The following is a 13,556-nucleotide window of genomic DNA, read 5'->3' on the forward strand; positions in this document are numbered from 1 at the left end:
TCAATCAGTCAGAAATTGCCACAACTAACAATATTTCTCAATAAAAAGATTTTTTAATACATACATAATTTTATAGTATTTCATTTAACTTCAAGATGAGTAATAAACCGTACCAAGAACATAAACCACAAAATAAAATTTCTGGAAGATTTTGAAGACATTTTTATGGAGCTCCGCCTTTTCTACCCTGAATGTCCTGAAAGTAAGTCAAATTTCGTTTGAGACAAGGACTCAAACAGGGTACAAACGGTTAACTAACTTCTGCTTATCAGACGTTCCGCACGGTCTCTCGTCACTAATTCAGCAAACATTCGCATTAATGTTTGCAGATACACTTATGCGACCGCTTTTCTCTTAATCACAATTCCCAAAACAATCTCTACGGCTTCGTGAGAATAACCCTCCAGAGGCGTTCGCTCGTAAGGCGAATGATCTTTCGTACGGGAACAAAGAAATCATCCCTTGCTCTCACCTAAGGGCGAATGTACAGTCGCGTGCAATGTCAGCTTCTTCCGTGTAGGGATTCGTATGTGAACTTGTCAACTTTTGAATTCTCGAAATTGGGAATACTTGAGTTTCTGAATTTTTGAGTGTATGAATTTTCAAATTGTCGAAATGGTTACTGAATTCAAGTACCTAGATCCCAAATTCCTAGGTACCTAATAGATCCAGAAATTCCTATGTTTTCAAATAAGAAAGTTCCCAAATATCTATATCCTCTAACACCCTCTTGTTCTGTCTCTAAATTCCAATATCAAATCCTTTGATCCACAAATCCTCACCCACTTATCAAATTTAAAAGCTTCAAGTCTCTCAAGTCTCTTAAAAATACTTGCAGATCCCCAAATCCCAAAATCAGAAGTTTGCCTTTCCACATCCCGAAATTTTGAACTTATCCCCATTCCGAAAATCCCTAAACTTGGAGTTAGAGATCTGTTTCGTCCAGATCGGCATATTTTCCCTAGGGAAACCAGATTTGCCTCGGACTGTACCGTTCGCGAGGGTAAGAAAGCGCGGTAAGGTCAGAGAACGAGGAGAGAAACGAAAGGACGGTAGAAGGCGAAGCGATGACACAGAACGAACCGAGAGAAAGCGGGAACGGGAGCAAGATGGCAGTCGAGAGAACGGCGAAAGGGGATAGAGAAAGAATGATAGTCCGGCGATAAGATGGAAGGAAAGAGAAGGAGAACGAGAGGGCGACGTAGCGAGTTGGAGCGATGGGTTTCGTGGGGCGAGGAGAGCGAGAGGAGGGCGCTCGGCGAAGAGGTGGAGGTTCCGAATGGTTCAGTTGTAGCGGTACCGTGCTTCAGGTCGCACGTGTGTCTCCGTTTTCGCGTTGTTTCTCGCGTGTTGTCATTCGCGCGTGTACCCGTATCTCCGTCTCCGTTGCTCCCTCGTCGGTTTCGTCCCGGTTATCCCCCTCTCGAAGATGCTCCGACTCGCACGTGACGTCTGACCGAACACGCGGTTATTCCACTGGCACGTCGCTACTTCTTCGCCAACTTCGGTTCTCCACACTTGCCTTCTGTTGTCGATGAACTTTCCGTGGTTCCAAGTTCTCCACGAATTCGTGACTCTCGTAACCTCGATCCGAAAATGACATCGTTCCGTAGTGGCTTCACCGGTATCGACCGATACCATCGGATAATTACCGTGGAGCGAATGAATCAGTAACGTTGATCCGCTATCCAGAAAACCGTCGGTTCTCGGTCAGCGAACGGGAGATAATCCTGGATCCACTAACGGAGTGACGCTGGTACAGCCCGGGATAATCTGGGATAAAGTATAAATAAATATCGGAAACTCCTCGAGAATAAACTGTTGTCGGTTAAATGACAGTCGCGAGAGTTTAGTGGAAGTTCGGATGATCGAGCGGGCTGATCGATGATAGGGGAACGTCGGGTGATCGATCGTCGGATGAGAAACGTGCGCGCCGTACGCGTGCCGGCTTCGCGATCGTGCCGGTGCGCCGGTGCACTCGCGAGAAAACTGAATTTAATGTTATGGTAATTGCGGATCGATCGCGGGACACGGATCCGTCTCCGTTACGATTTCCCGTGTTCGTGCATGCACGTAACGGCCGGCATAAAAGGTCTACGAAGAGGGAGGAAAGGTAATTGAACTATCGTACGAGCTTCCCGCCGGAATTTCCAGGCAAATTAACCAGAGTTGAAACTCTTTCCACTCTCCGCTCGCGATAAAGGCTCCAAGTCGTTCCGGTAACCGACACGAATGGAGTTCCTCGTGCGAGCTTTTCGGAGAGATCCATAATAGAGGATCGATTGGTCGAGACTTCAAAGGCGAGCGTGCAAAGAGCGTCGCAAAGAAAAAGGGGTGAAAACCGCATACACGGCCGCACTGTTTGCACTGACCCGAACCAATCCTCGCGAGGAACACTTGTTAATACATAGGACAGCCGTTTGGAGGTGATCAATCAGCGTGAAGAGTCTCCACGGCGAAGAGGACATCCATCAAACGAACCAAGTAGTCGAACGATGTCTTTCGTTTTTAAACCGGCGAACTTTAACCGTTACCGATCGGAAGACGAATCGTATAGGACGGGACGATCGTCCGAACAAATTTCGTGCGATTCATCCTTTCAAATGTTCCGCAAATAAGAAAGCTTGAAACCCTGCCGTTTCATCAGATCTCGAACATCCCTTTAATCGTGCCATTTTATAAGGAAAGTGGATCGAGTCAAACGCGTAACGTATTCTCGGAAGCTGCATAGCACGTTCTTGCCAGAATTTCGGTCGCGTACGTGACGAGAAAGATTTCGAAAACGAACTAGCTAACCATCGGGGATCGTTGAGCCGTAATCAAGCGAGGTCACTGCTCGCGGCATTAATATTTGCGCTGGAAACCTTAACGATGCAACGAGCCACCATGAAGGTGTGAAGGAAAAGAGTAACTAGGTCTGTTTACCTGAAACACCTAAAGATTTCTTGGAAACGTGATTAAACTCGTAACCGACAAACGACACTTCGTAAATCGACTCCGGAGAAAATAAGCGAAATAGTTGCGAATACGATGCGATTATCGATTAAATCGCTCGGAATACAGCGGAAGATGGGTCTGTTTTGCATTCGTCGGATACGCGGTTGATTGAATTACAAATCGACGCGGAAGATCGAGGAAAAACAAGATAGGATGATTGTTCGAGAAATGGCTGGGACTACTTAGACGGGTGTAATTTAAAAAATCTCGGGATAAACGAGGCTGACGTGGGACGTCACGCGTCGCGAAAGTTTTCCGCGGGAGACGAACAAGGATGCTGGTAATCCGAGACCCTTCGCTGCAAATCAGCGCGGACGAAAGCAATTCCAGAAGATAAACAAGTTCACTGAGAAGCACCGGATGTACTGATTGTCATTGGAGTTGATCAAACCTCGGAACAGTTTAATGGATGTGATATTCGCTTAACAGGCCAAACTCTTCAGCGAAAAACACCGACGAATGCTGGCACAAGTGTTCCCTCGTCAAAGATAAGACAACCTAATAATAAACCAAAGCATATCGATTGTCGAGCGACTCTTCAGCCACGCGCATTGATCGAAAGGCAGGGATAATTTTCTAATTACCGAACTGTGGTACAAATCGCGCGCTAACACTGCGAGGCGCACGTAAATCTATCGTCAAACAGAAATTTGCTCTGTATAAAGCGAATACTCTCTCTGTACAGAGTTTCAAGCTGATCAACGTGATCGTGTTGTGGCTAAAATCCGTGGGATCTTCCGTCGCCCACGAGCGACTAATCCTGCGACAGCAAACATAATTCAAATCAAAGGACAAAGGTAAAAGATTGAATGAAACTCGCTACGGTCCGTCAAACAAACCTAACTCCGGACAAACAGTTCCTGGTGCGAGTGCTTCAATCGACATGGCGAGTTTAGTAGCCCGGAATTAATCCGAGAAATATTTTCGAGGCGCACTAGGGAAGAAGTTAACGGCAAAGATAAACAGAGAGGGTGCGAAAGAGGGAGTCGAAGGAGGGAGCGAAACGAGAGATTCTCCGCGTTGTGGTGTAAGTGGGGGCCAGGTGGGTGTGATACAACGGCAATAATGAGTGTCGAATGCAACTTGTCACGAGGTCGCGATAAAAAGTTGTCGGTGACGAAGCTGTCTCGGTGGTCGTCGCGTGGCTAAGTGGACGGTGCGGGAATGGTGCGGAAGTAGGTTTCCTTTCTTCCGGCTTCCGCTGGAAAAAGTGACGTACAAGTGGCTTTAGAAGAGGACGATGATGTCTAGACAAAGCAAAGACCCCGTGCAGAAGTGCCACTCGGACCCAGGTGCTGCGAGTACCGCCGGTACTCCTTGCAGCCCTGGTAAGCGAATTTCTCGCAGAATCGTGCCAGGCATTCAGACATCCAACACACGCAAGTGTGTTCTCACCTTGGACGGGTACAGCTACGTGATCGGTGAGTACGAACCATGATAAGGGTCGAACTCTTCTATCGTTCGAGTACGGCGGGAAAAAAGAACAGGGGGTTGCTTATCTTCCATTTTCGATGCTGGTAGCGCGTGCAATGTTTTATCACCGTTATAACTTCTTGGGAAAAATATGGCAACTATTTTAAAGAACTACTTGGAAAGGTTTGAAACTTGAGGCAATGATACGGAAAACTGTTGCAAATTTCCAAACTTTTAAACTGTCCGTATCAACTTCCGCAACTGGTTGCAATATTTATCGATCTATTGTATCGTAGTTGACTCGCGGTACTCGTGGGTCAACGAAACGATTATTCTTTTTCATTGCAGCGTTTCGTGTTATCGAACTCGTTCGTTGTCACTGAAGGATGCTTGTAATAATCAGGATCTCGGTGTACAAAGTACACGCGAGAACGACTCGTTATGGCGCACTTGACTCGTACGAGTAATTATTCTTTGCCGGGTAGCAATCGTGTTTGTAACTCCTACCGTGTCGTAAATTGTATTCGTGTGTATACGTAACCGGTGGCATTACCGCGCCGTGTCTCGTCTTTTATCCTAATTAAGCAGAACCTCGGAAGCGATGTCGCTGAAAAAAAAGAAGCTACGCGAGCTTAATTAATCGAGAGACACGTGAACGACTGTACAGAAGGCTGAAAACACTTTTGAATTCCATGGAGCGCGTTCGCACATGGATTTCCATTGAATCGTAAGAAACACGCTCTGTTTGTTATCGCAGCGCGAGGAACTGTTTGATGAGTTTCGCAGTCATTATTGCTTCAAAGCTGGGAATACGAATGCATGATATTTTGCTTTTCTTTGCGGATAAAAATGACCACATGTGAGATACGAGACACAAATATTTCAGATAAAATTGACATCTTAGAACTTCATTTTAGAGGATTTGATTTATTTAGTTATTTAGTGAGAATTTAGTAAAATTTATTTAGTGAGAAAAAATGAGAATTTTTCAGAGATAGATATTGATGTACAGATAGTAATTTTGACGTAATTTAACAATTTAAATTTAATTCCAATTTTGTATGAAAATTTTTAATAAATGTAAAGCGCAAGCTCCACTGTATTTTTATTTAAAAAATTGAAAATATTAAAAACCTTCACATCTGTAATTGTAAAGTAAGAATAAATAAAATAAATGCACGTTGAAAAAGTAATATTTAATGTGTAACTTTTTCATACAAAATGGACATCGTTTTTGCGACTGCATCAAAAGGCTACTCGTGAATACTTTTTGCTGAATGTAAGCAAAAAATTTATGCTTGCTCAGGAATAAATTTAGGGGATGAAGTTGTAGCACAAATTTATATGTGAAACTTTCAAATTTTTTAAACATGAAATTTTCAATATTTCCAAACATTTAATTGATTTAATCTGAAGCTACTTTAAGCTACTTGAAGCTAATTTAATCTACAAAGCAAATCTATGGTATTTTGTGTTCATCGCCATTTTCTCTAAAGAACCTTGTTTTACAGTTTAAAATCCACACGATAGAACTCTAAAAATTTACCAATAAATTTTCTAATAAATCATGCAATATTTTAGGAACCTACAAGCGTCCTCCTTGCACTGATTTGCTTAGGTGATTGCGGGATGTCAAACGCGTAATTGATTTTCTTTCACAAAAGTCTCAAAGCAAAATTTTTCAAAGACTCTCTGATTCATCGTCGAGCTGTTAATCCGTTTAGAGTTCATTTACATTGAACTTTGTTCGAAGCAAATCTATTTACGACCCAGCGACGTAGCCGCAGTAATTGCAGTGCTTGACGACGACCGACTGCGCGTTAAAAAATCGACGAGGAAACTCGAAGAAGGGTTGGAAGAAGGGAAACAAAAGAATAAGAACGTTTTTATCGCGTGCAACGTACTATGCGAGAGATTACGGAGGAATATTTTTAAACGCAAGAACATGCACGTTGCGCACGGAATTACGAAACGGAGTGATTTTATCATTTTCATGTGTAGCACGCTGAAAGAACCACCTTTTACACGGAGATTATGGAAATGGCTAGGATATTACCGCGTATTGTTTCATCCTTCAAGAAGAATTAACTCCGTGTACAGTCGCGAGCAACGCACTCATCAAAGATGGCGACAAGAAGATACACTGTCGTTTGTTTGATTCTGATTGGTATTTTATGAAGTTTAGAATTTGCATATTTTATGAAGTTTAATATTGCAGAAATTGAGATTTAGGGAATTTAGGTAGTTAGTAGAATGTGGAATTTTTTTATTCGAATGTGTGGACGGCGATCTGAAAATTTGGAAAGCTGAGAAACTTGAGGAATTTAGAGAATTCTTCGAATTTTTTGAATATTTAGAATTTGGGAAATTTGGGAAATTTAGGAAATTTAGGAAATTTAGGAAATTTAGGAAATTTGGGAAATTTGGGAAATTTGGGAAGTTTGGGAAATTTGGGAAATTTAGGAAAATTAGGAAATTTAGGAAATTGGGGAAATTTGGAAAATTTAGGAAATTGGTGAAATTTGGGAAATTTGGGGAATTTCGAACGTTTGTGGACTTTTGGAATCTGGAATTTTGAGAGTTTAGGAAATTTGTGGAGTTTGGAAAATTTCAGAAATTTGAGAAATTTGAGGAATTTGGGAAATATGTGAAATTTGGGAAATTTAGGGAATTTGGGAAATTTGGGGAGTTGGGAAAATTTGAGAAATTTGCGGAATTTGGGCAATTTGGAAATCTGGATTTTTGAGAATTTTGGAAATTGGGGAACTTGGGAATATGGAATGTTGTAAATTTGAGAAATTTGGGGAATTTAGGAATGTGGAATTTTGAGACTTTGAGAAATTGGAGAATTTTGGGAATTTTAGGAATTTGGGAAAATTTGAGAAATTTGAGAAATTTGAGGAATTTGGGAAATTTGGGAATTTTTGATATTTTGGGAATTTGAGGAATTTGGGGAATTTCGGGAATTTGGAGAGTTTGGAGGAAATTTGAGATATTTGGAGTATTTGGGGAATTTAGAAAATTTTGAAAATTTCGGGGATTTGAGAAATTTGGGGAATTTGGAAAATTTGTGAAATTGATGAAGTTATCGAATTTGAAGATTGGGAATTTAGATAATTAGTAAGAACTTGGAAGATTGGTCATTTATATAATTAATAAATAGAATTTTAAAATGTCTCCATTTGACTACCCAAACGAGACTCTAAAAATGTGGAAATTACAATATTTGGGTATCTGAGGTGTAACAATTTCTCCTCCCACGTATAATCTCTCCTCCTCAGCCCTCAAGAATCCTCAAAACAAAATATCCTTATCCAACATTGCACTCGAGTGTACATCGCATTAATTTCACGAACAGAATGAATCGTGACCGCATTCAATTCTCCATTTTGTCGTCGAACGTAATTCGTATTCCAGCCACGAGCGATGTATACATACCCGACATTTTTGCTTTATCATTGTTACGTGGTTCGTTGTTAACTCCTGCTACGTTCATTTGTCCATTCGTTCATCAACGACTTTGTACTTTTTTCAAATCCGTATCAGTCGATAATGCGTGACAGTTCTGCCGTTATCAATCACGTATCCATCCTTGTCTGTCTATTGTCTTTGGTTTCTTCCACAAGTTTTCCGAGGATTCCGAGCTTGATGATCGACGTTTCTATTACCAAGGGAAGACAAATCGGGATCGAGTAAATTAAAGGAAATACTTGGTCATTGAGGAAATGTGTTACACGTTGTTCATTATCGACGTATGAGGATTTATGGGTAAATTGAGACTTGCAGTTTTTGAATATAACTGCGATCTTGCAAAAGTATTTTTGTATATGTATTGCAGGCAAATCTGTAGATTTTATTATTAATTTTTATCGAGTTTAATAATTTGGAAAATTGGGGGAATTTTAAGAATTTGAGATATTTGGAGTATTTGAGGAATTTGGAAAATTTGGGGAATTTTGGGGATTTGAGAAATTTGGGGAATTTTAGGAAATTTGAGGAAATTCGGGGAGTTTGGGGAATTTGAGGAATTTTGAGAAATTTGCGAAATTTAGGACATTTGAGAAATTTGGGGAATGTGGAATTTTGAGACCTTGAGAAATTGAGGAATTTTTGGAAATTTGGGAAATTGGGGGAATTTGGAAATTTTGGGAATTTACGGAGTTTCGGGAATTTTTGGAAATTTAGGAAACTTGGGTAATTCGGGGAATTTGGGAATCTGGAATTTTGAGAAATTGGGGAATTTGGGGAATTTGGAGAATTTGGAAAATTTGGGGGATCTGGGAATCTGGAATTTTGTGAATTTTGGAAGTTTGAAGAATTAAGGAAATTGGGGTATTTGGGGAATTTGGAGAGTTTGGAAAATTTGAGAAATCTGGGAATCTGGATAAATTTTTATCGAGTTTCATAGATAGTTTCTATGAACACTTATTTATGTTCAACTGTCTAAAAATTTTTATTAAAGTGCTTGTTTCCTTCGAAATTATTTTTATGATTAGGTTCCATCAAAAATGCCATCCTTGGAAATTTTTTCATATTCCTGATTAAATAATCACAGTGTATATCATAGATTGCACTTATTATAAATTAATAGAAATGAATAATGCTTTTTAAAATATCGGAAAAAATTCATAAACTCAATTGTTTCTACAAATTTTTCATTACTTATTTAAATAACTATTGATTTCATATACCTTTTCCATGCATTGTTGAAAGTTTCAATGAATAAACAGTGTTACGTTTGTCTTCAATATTTCAATGTTTTTTGTCGACTTTGTTTATTGACCAACTTGTTTGATTTTGAGCGACCGATATTGCGGTTTATTATTTTTTTCCGTAGAGTCACATCTTCTTTTCGATTTTTTAACGTTTTATCCCTGACACACATTCGTGATTTCACTCTTTGCAAAATTATTAATAATTAATAATAATTGAAAGTCAGTATTAATAATAATTGAAAGGCAGTATAGTTGAAAGGAGCTTTGAGTATAATTCTTTTATAAAAATAATCTTCTGTGAGATATTTATGAAAATAATGGTAGAATTTTAAAAATAAAGTACGAAGTCTTGGAATTTTGGGAATTTGGAAATTAGGAAAGATAAGAATATAGGAAGTTGGGAGTTTGGGAGTCTGGAAGTTTGAGAATTTGGGAATTTGGGGAATTGGGGGAATTTTGGGAATTTGGGGAATGTGGAAAATTTGAGGACTTTGGGAAAATTTGTGGAAAAATGATGGAATGGATAATTGGGGAATTGGAGATTTGGGGATATGGGAATTTGGGAACTTGGGGAATTAGGGAATTTGGGGAATTTGGGGAATTTGGGAAATTGGAGAATTTTGGGGAATTTGGGGTATTTGGAAAATTTGGGCAATTTGAGTGATTGGGGAATTTAGAGAATTTCGGAAGTTTGGGAAATTTGAGGGATTTTGGAAGTTTGAGAAATTTGGGAATTTGGGGAATTTGGGGAATGTGGAAAATTTGAGGAATTTGGGAATATTTGTGGAAAAATGATGGAATGGATAATTGGGGAATTGGAGATTTGGGGATATGGGAATTTGGGAACTTGGGGAATTAGGGAAATTTGGAGAAGTTGGGAAATTGGAGAATTTTTTAGAATTTCGGGGAATTTAGGGTATTTGGAAAATTTGGGCAATTTGTGTGATTGGGGAATTTAGAGAATTTCAGAAGTTTGGGAAATTTGAGGGATTTTGAAAGTTTGAGAAATTTGAGAATTTATGACACTTATAAAAACAAGTGTAAAATTTTAAATATAAAGTCTACAAAATCTCCGTGTTAAGTATGCTCAGTTTAATAGTAATTTACCATATTGCGCACATTTTTATTTCTACTCCTATCCAACAGAATTATATCCATTATTACATCCAAGAGAAGTTCATGCAAGTGTAATGGTCCCCTTTCTCCCAGTCGCTAATCAGAACACCTTAGTACATTCTCACCTTCGTAATTCACGAAAACTAATAGTATCGTTACGTCTTGTCAGGCTCAATCTAAAGCTTGCAAAGTTAACTTCAACTTGAATTGTTACCCTTTTGCTTAAGTTAACAATTGGGATTAAACTAGCGTAACAGTTTAAGGAACTAAGTGCTATATTCTATTTAACTGACAATAAGTTTGATCTCGAGTCTGTTCAACAGCATGGAGATGATTCGAACAAAGTTCTGTCCAAAATGAGAACAAAATTCATTTCCTATTAAAATAAGAAGTGTACAATGACATAGATATTCTTTATCGAGTCTTAATTACAAGAAAAATGGGGTTTCAACATAAAACTCCATGGATTTTATAGGTTAGGAATGAGCAACACAGATTTTTAGGTTATGAGCCATTTCAATTCTGTAAATAAAATTATCAACTTGTGGTAACTTTGTATTATGTGTAATTTGATGAAATATTGCAAGTAATTATTATAAAGTATTATTGACTGTGTTTAATCACTTATGATATCATTTTCCACATGTGACTCATGTTACAACTGTGACAAGTCTTACTCGAATTTTTTATACGCCATTTTAAGTTTGAGTTCATAATTTGCATAGTTAAGAATTTATGAATATAAAATTGACATTTTAACTTTTTGTCTCTGTTTTAATACTGTAGCTGTGATTATTTAGTCCCGTCTGCACCTGACAGATAAATTATAAGGAAGCCAACACATTGAATGCCACCCTCCAATAATTCTTTCAGATATTATAGACAAATTCATAGACAATTTTCATAACAATCGTTATTCGACAAATATTTATATATTTAACAAAATTTATATTTTAGATTTTCACCAAAATGATTTATGTAGAAATTCATACGTCATACATGAATGATACGATACTCAGTATCGATACAAATAATTATAACAATAAAGCTTATAAAGCAAGTAATTATTGGCGACCGTCGTTAAAGACCGCAGATATTCGCACGCAAAATTCAATATATATTCAGAAGCTAGTTAACTTGTTCATTAGATTTGCTTTTCAAATAGAATCCTATTATAATTATGAATTCGACTTTCTATCTTCATCGCTGTGTTAATGAGCAGAAACGTCGATAGTTCTTCGCTATACGCTTTGACCGAACAATATGTCTCCACAAAAGCGGATTTCTCTTCAGTCACGAAATTAATCATTTTGTATCAATAAACAGCGAAAGGGGTAGAATAAAATAGCAGAAGCTCAATTAACCGGACCTGCGTCTTCGTATTAACATTCTGAACGAATTTCGCAGAACTTCGGACAAAGGTATTGTGGACATTTTAAGCAACTTAATGCGTCACAGACGCTGCCTCGTTATGGGTTTTCGAACAAAAGACGAGTCTTCAAATTAGTCGCATTATCGGTGTTTCACGAACTGCCCGCGATTTCCATAGTTTCCGTTTTCAAACTCGAATTAGTTCACAAGGGGCTTCCATAAACCATAAGACGACTCTCGACCGTTTTCACAACCGCCTCATCTCTTCTGAAGCGAGATGCTCTGCAAAAAACGGGAGAGATCTAGTTAGAGTACTGTTGCGAAGAGAATTTGTGGAAGACTGTTTTGCGATAGATTTTGAATTGATTAGAAGAAAGCTTCTAAAAACATGAAAAATTCCAAATTGAAAATTCCATTACGAAAATTACAAAACTTGCAAACTTAAAAATTTGAAAGTACAAAAATAAAAAAAGTGTCCAATAAATATAAAATTACCAATCGAGGTCATAGGAATACCGAAGAAATCACCGAGCAATTTATAGTTTTAACATAATACACGAAATGTCAAAATATTGTGAAAGATAGTAGTGCTTAAGTTTGAATTATTGCCTCACATAATTACAGTTCACACGAAGGGAAAAGAAAGTAAGAAGAACACGTGCGTGTGTAAAATTCCCGAAGCAGTTCATTAAGGATTTCATAATACCAGTGATTATCACGCAATATATCGTGCTCTTATCGCGTTTGCAACGTCGTTAGAGTAAAAAAAATTTTCCTGGGTTTACGGTGAATCGATGGCGTTATATGAAAGTGACTGTCGTTGGGTAAACGCAAATGGCGAGCATCGCATTTTGCGATTAAATAAAATTAACGACTCGTTGCTTGCCTATAAGGAAAATTTGATTGCCCGCGAAAAATGCAGCCGCGTGAACATTCCTCTGAGAAAATTGCTCAAACCCGTTTTCCAAAACAATTTTCTGATAATTGTCTGTTATTCGTTCGGTAATCGAGGAAAGTGAAAATTATTTTTATCGTTTTGTATTGCTTTTTAACCTTTGTGACATAATACTGGTACCAATAATTTTATTAAATAATAACACTGATACGAATATTCAATAATAATAAATAATACTAATACAAAATTAAATATTATTAATACTAGTATTGAAGAGTACCTTTTATAAATATAATATAACAAAATTTTCAAAATAACACTTTAAGTTTTTAAGCTAGTTATTTAGTTATATTTTGAGCTATAACATTGTTACATATTATGAGATATTTTATTTTAACATAAAAGTCTAAAGAAACAGGTACATCTACCGTGCAGTTAATTTTTTAATTCAGACTTTGCCAGAAGAAGTTCAGACAGGTTTATAATGAAAGAAGTTCTTTCAGTCACTTCATCATATAAAAAGAATGCTGAAACGTATCAGCATAACTAATACCTGTGATAGCGACATTTATAATACTTAAGAACTTTCTGAACTTCTTCTTTCTTAATAATCTGACAAGGAGCTAAGGAATTACTGTACATGTATTTCTTTTATGAGTTGGATGTTGGATGTTGAAGAACATAATCTTAGCAAAACCTAGCCTGTAGAACATAACCTTAGTGAAATATAACCTTAACAAAATATAACCTTAGCAAAACATAACCTTAGCAAAACACAACCTACAAAACATAACCTTAGCAAAATACAACCTACAAAACATAACCTTAACAAAACATAACCTTAAGAAAACATAACCTTAACAGAACATAACCTTAACAAAACATAACCTTAACAAAATATAACCTCAACAAACTATAACCTTAACTGAACATAACCTTAACAAAACATAACCTTAACAGAACATAACCTTAACAAAACATAACCTTAACAAAATATAACCTCAACAAACTATAACCTTAACTGAACATAACCTTAACAAAACATAACC

At 37.7% G+C, this 13,556-nt stretch overlaps 1 protein-coding gene across 9 annotated transcripts in view; it reads left to right on the forward strand.

The window, feature by feature from the left end:
* The window catches only part of LOC100881927 (dual specificity calcium/calmodulin-dependent 3',5'-cyclic nucleotide phosphodiesterase 1), a 245,801-nt gene that overhangs the window by 131,165 nt on the left and 101,080 nt on the right, over positions 1–13,556 (forward strand). The window contains exon 1 of one of the 9 annotated variants that reach the window (XM_076532279.1): positions 1,078–4,418. The exons of 5 other annotated variants lie outside the window; for them this stretch is intronic. In XM_076532279.1, the coding sequence (XP_076388394.1) occupies positions 4,238–4,418 (181 nt within the window). In that variant the 5' untranslated portion in view covers positions 1,078–4,237. Of the gene's footprint in view, positions 1–1,077; positions 4,419–13,556 lie in introns of those variants that run through there. 3 more of the 9 variants (XM_076532280.1, XM_012283816.2, XM_012283817.2) reach the window with 3 other exon arrangements.

This window comes from Megachile rotundata, chromosome 5 (assembly GCF_050947335.1).
Source record: "Megachile rotundata isolate GNS110a chromosome 5, iyMegRotu1, whole genome shotgun sequence".
In the NCBI taxonomy this organism is placed as follows: domain Eukaryota; kingdom Metazoa; phylum Arthropoda; class Insecta; order Hymenoptera; family Megachilidae; genus Megachile; species Megachile rotundata.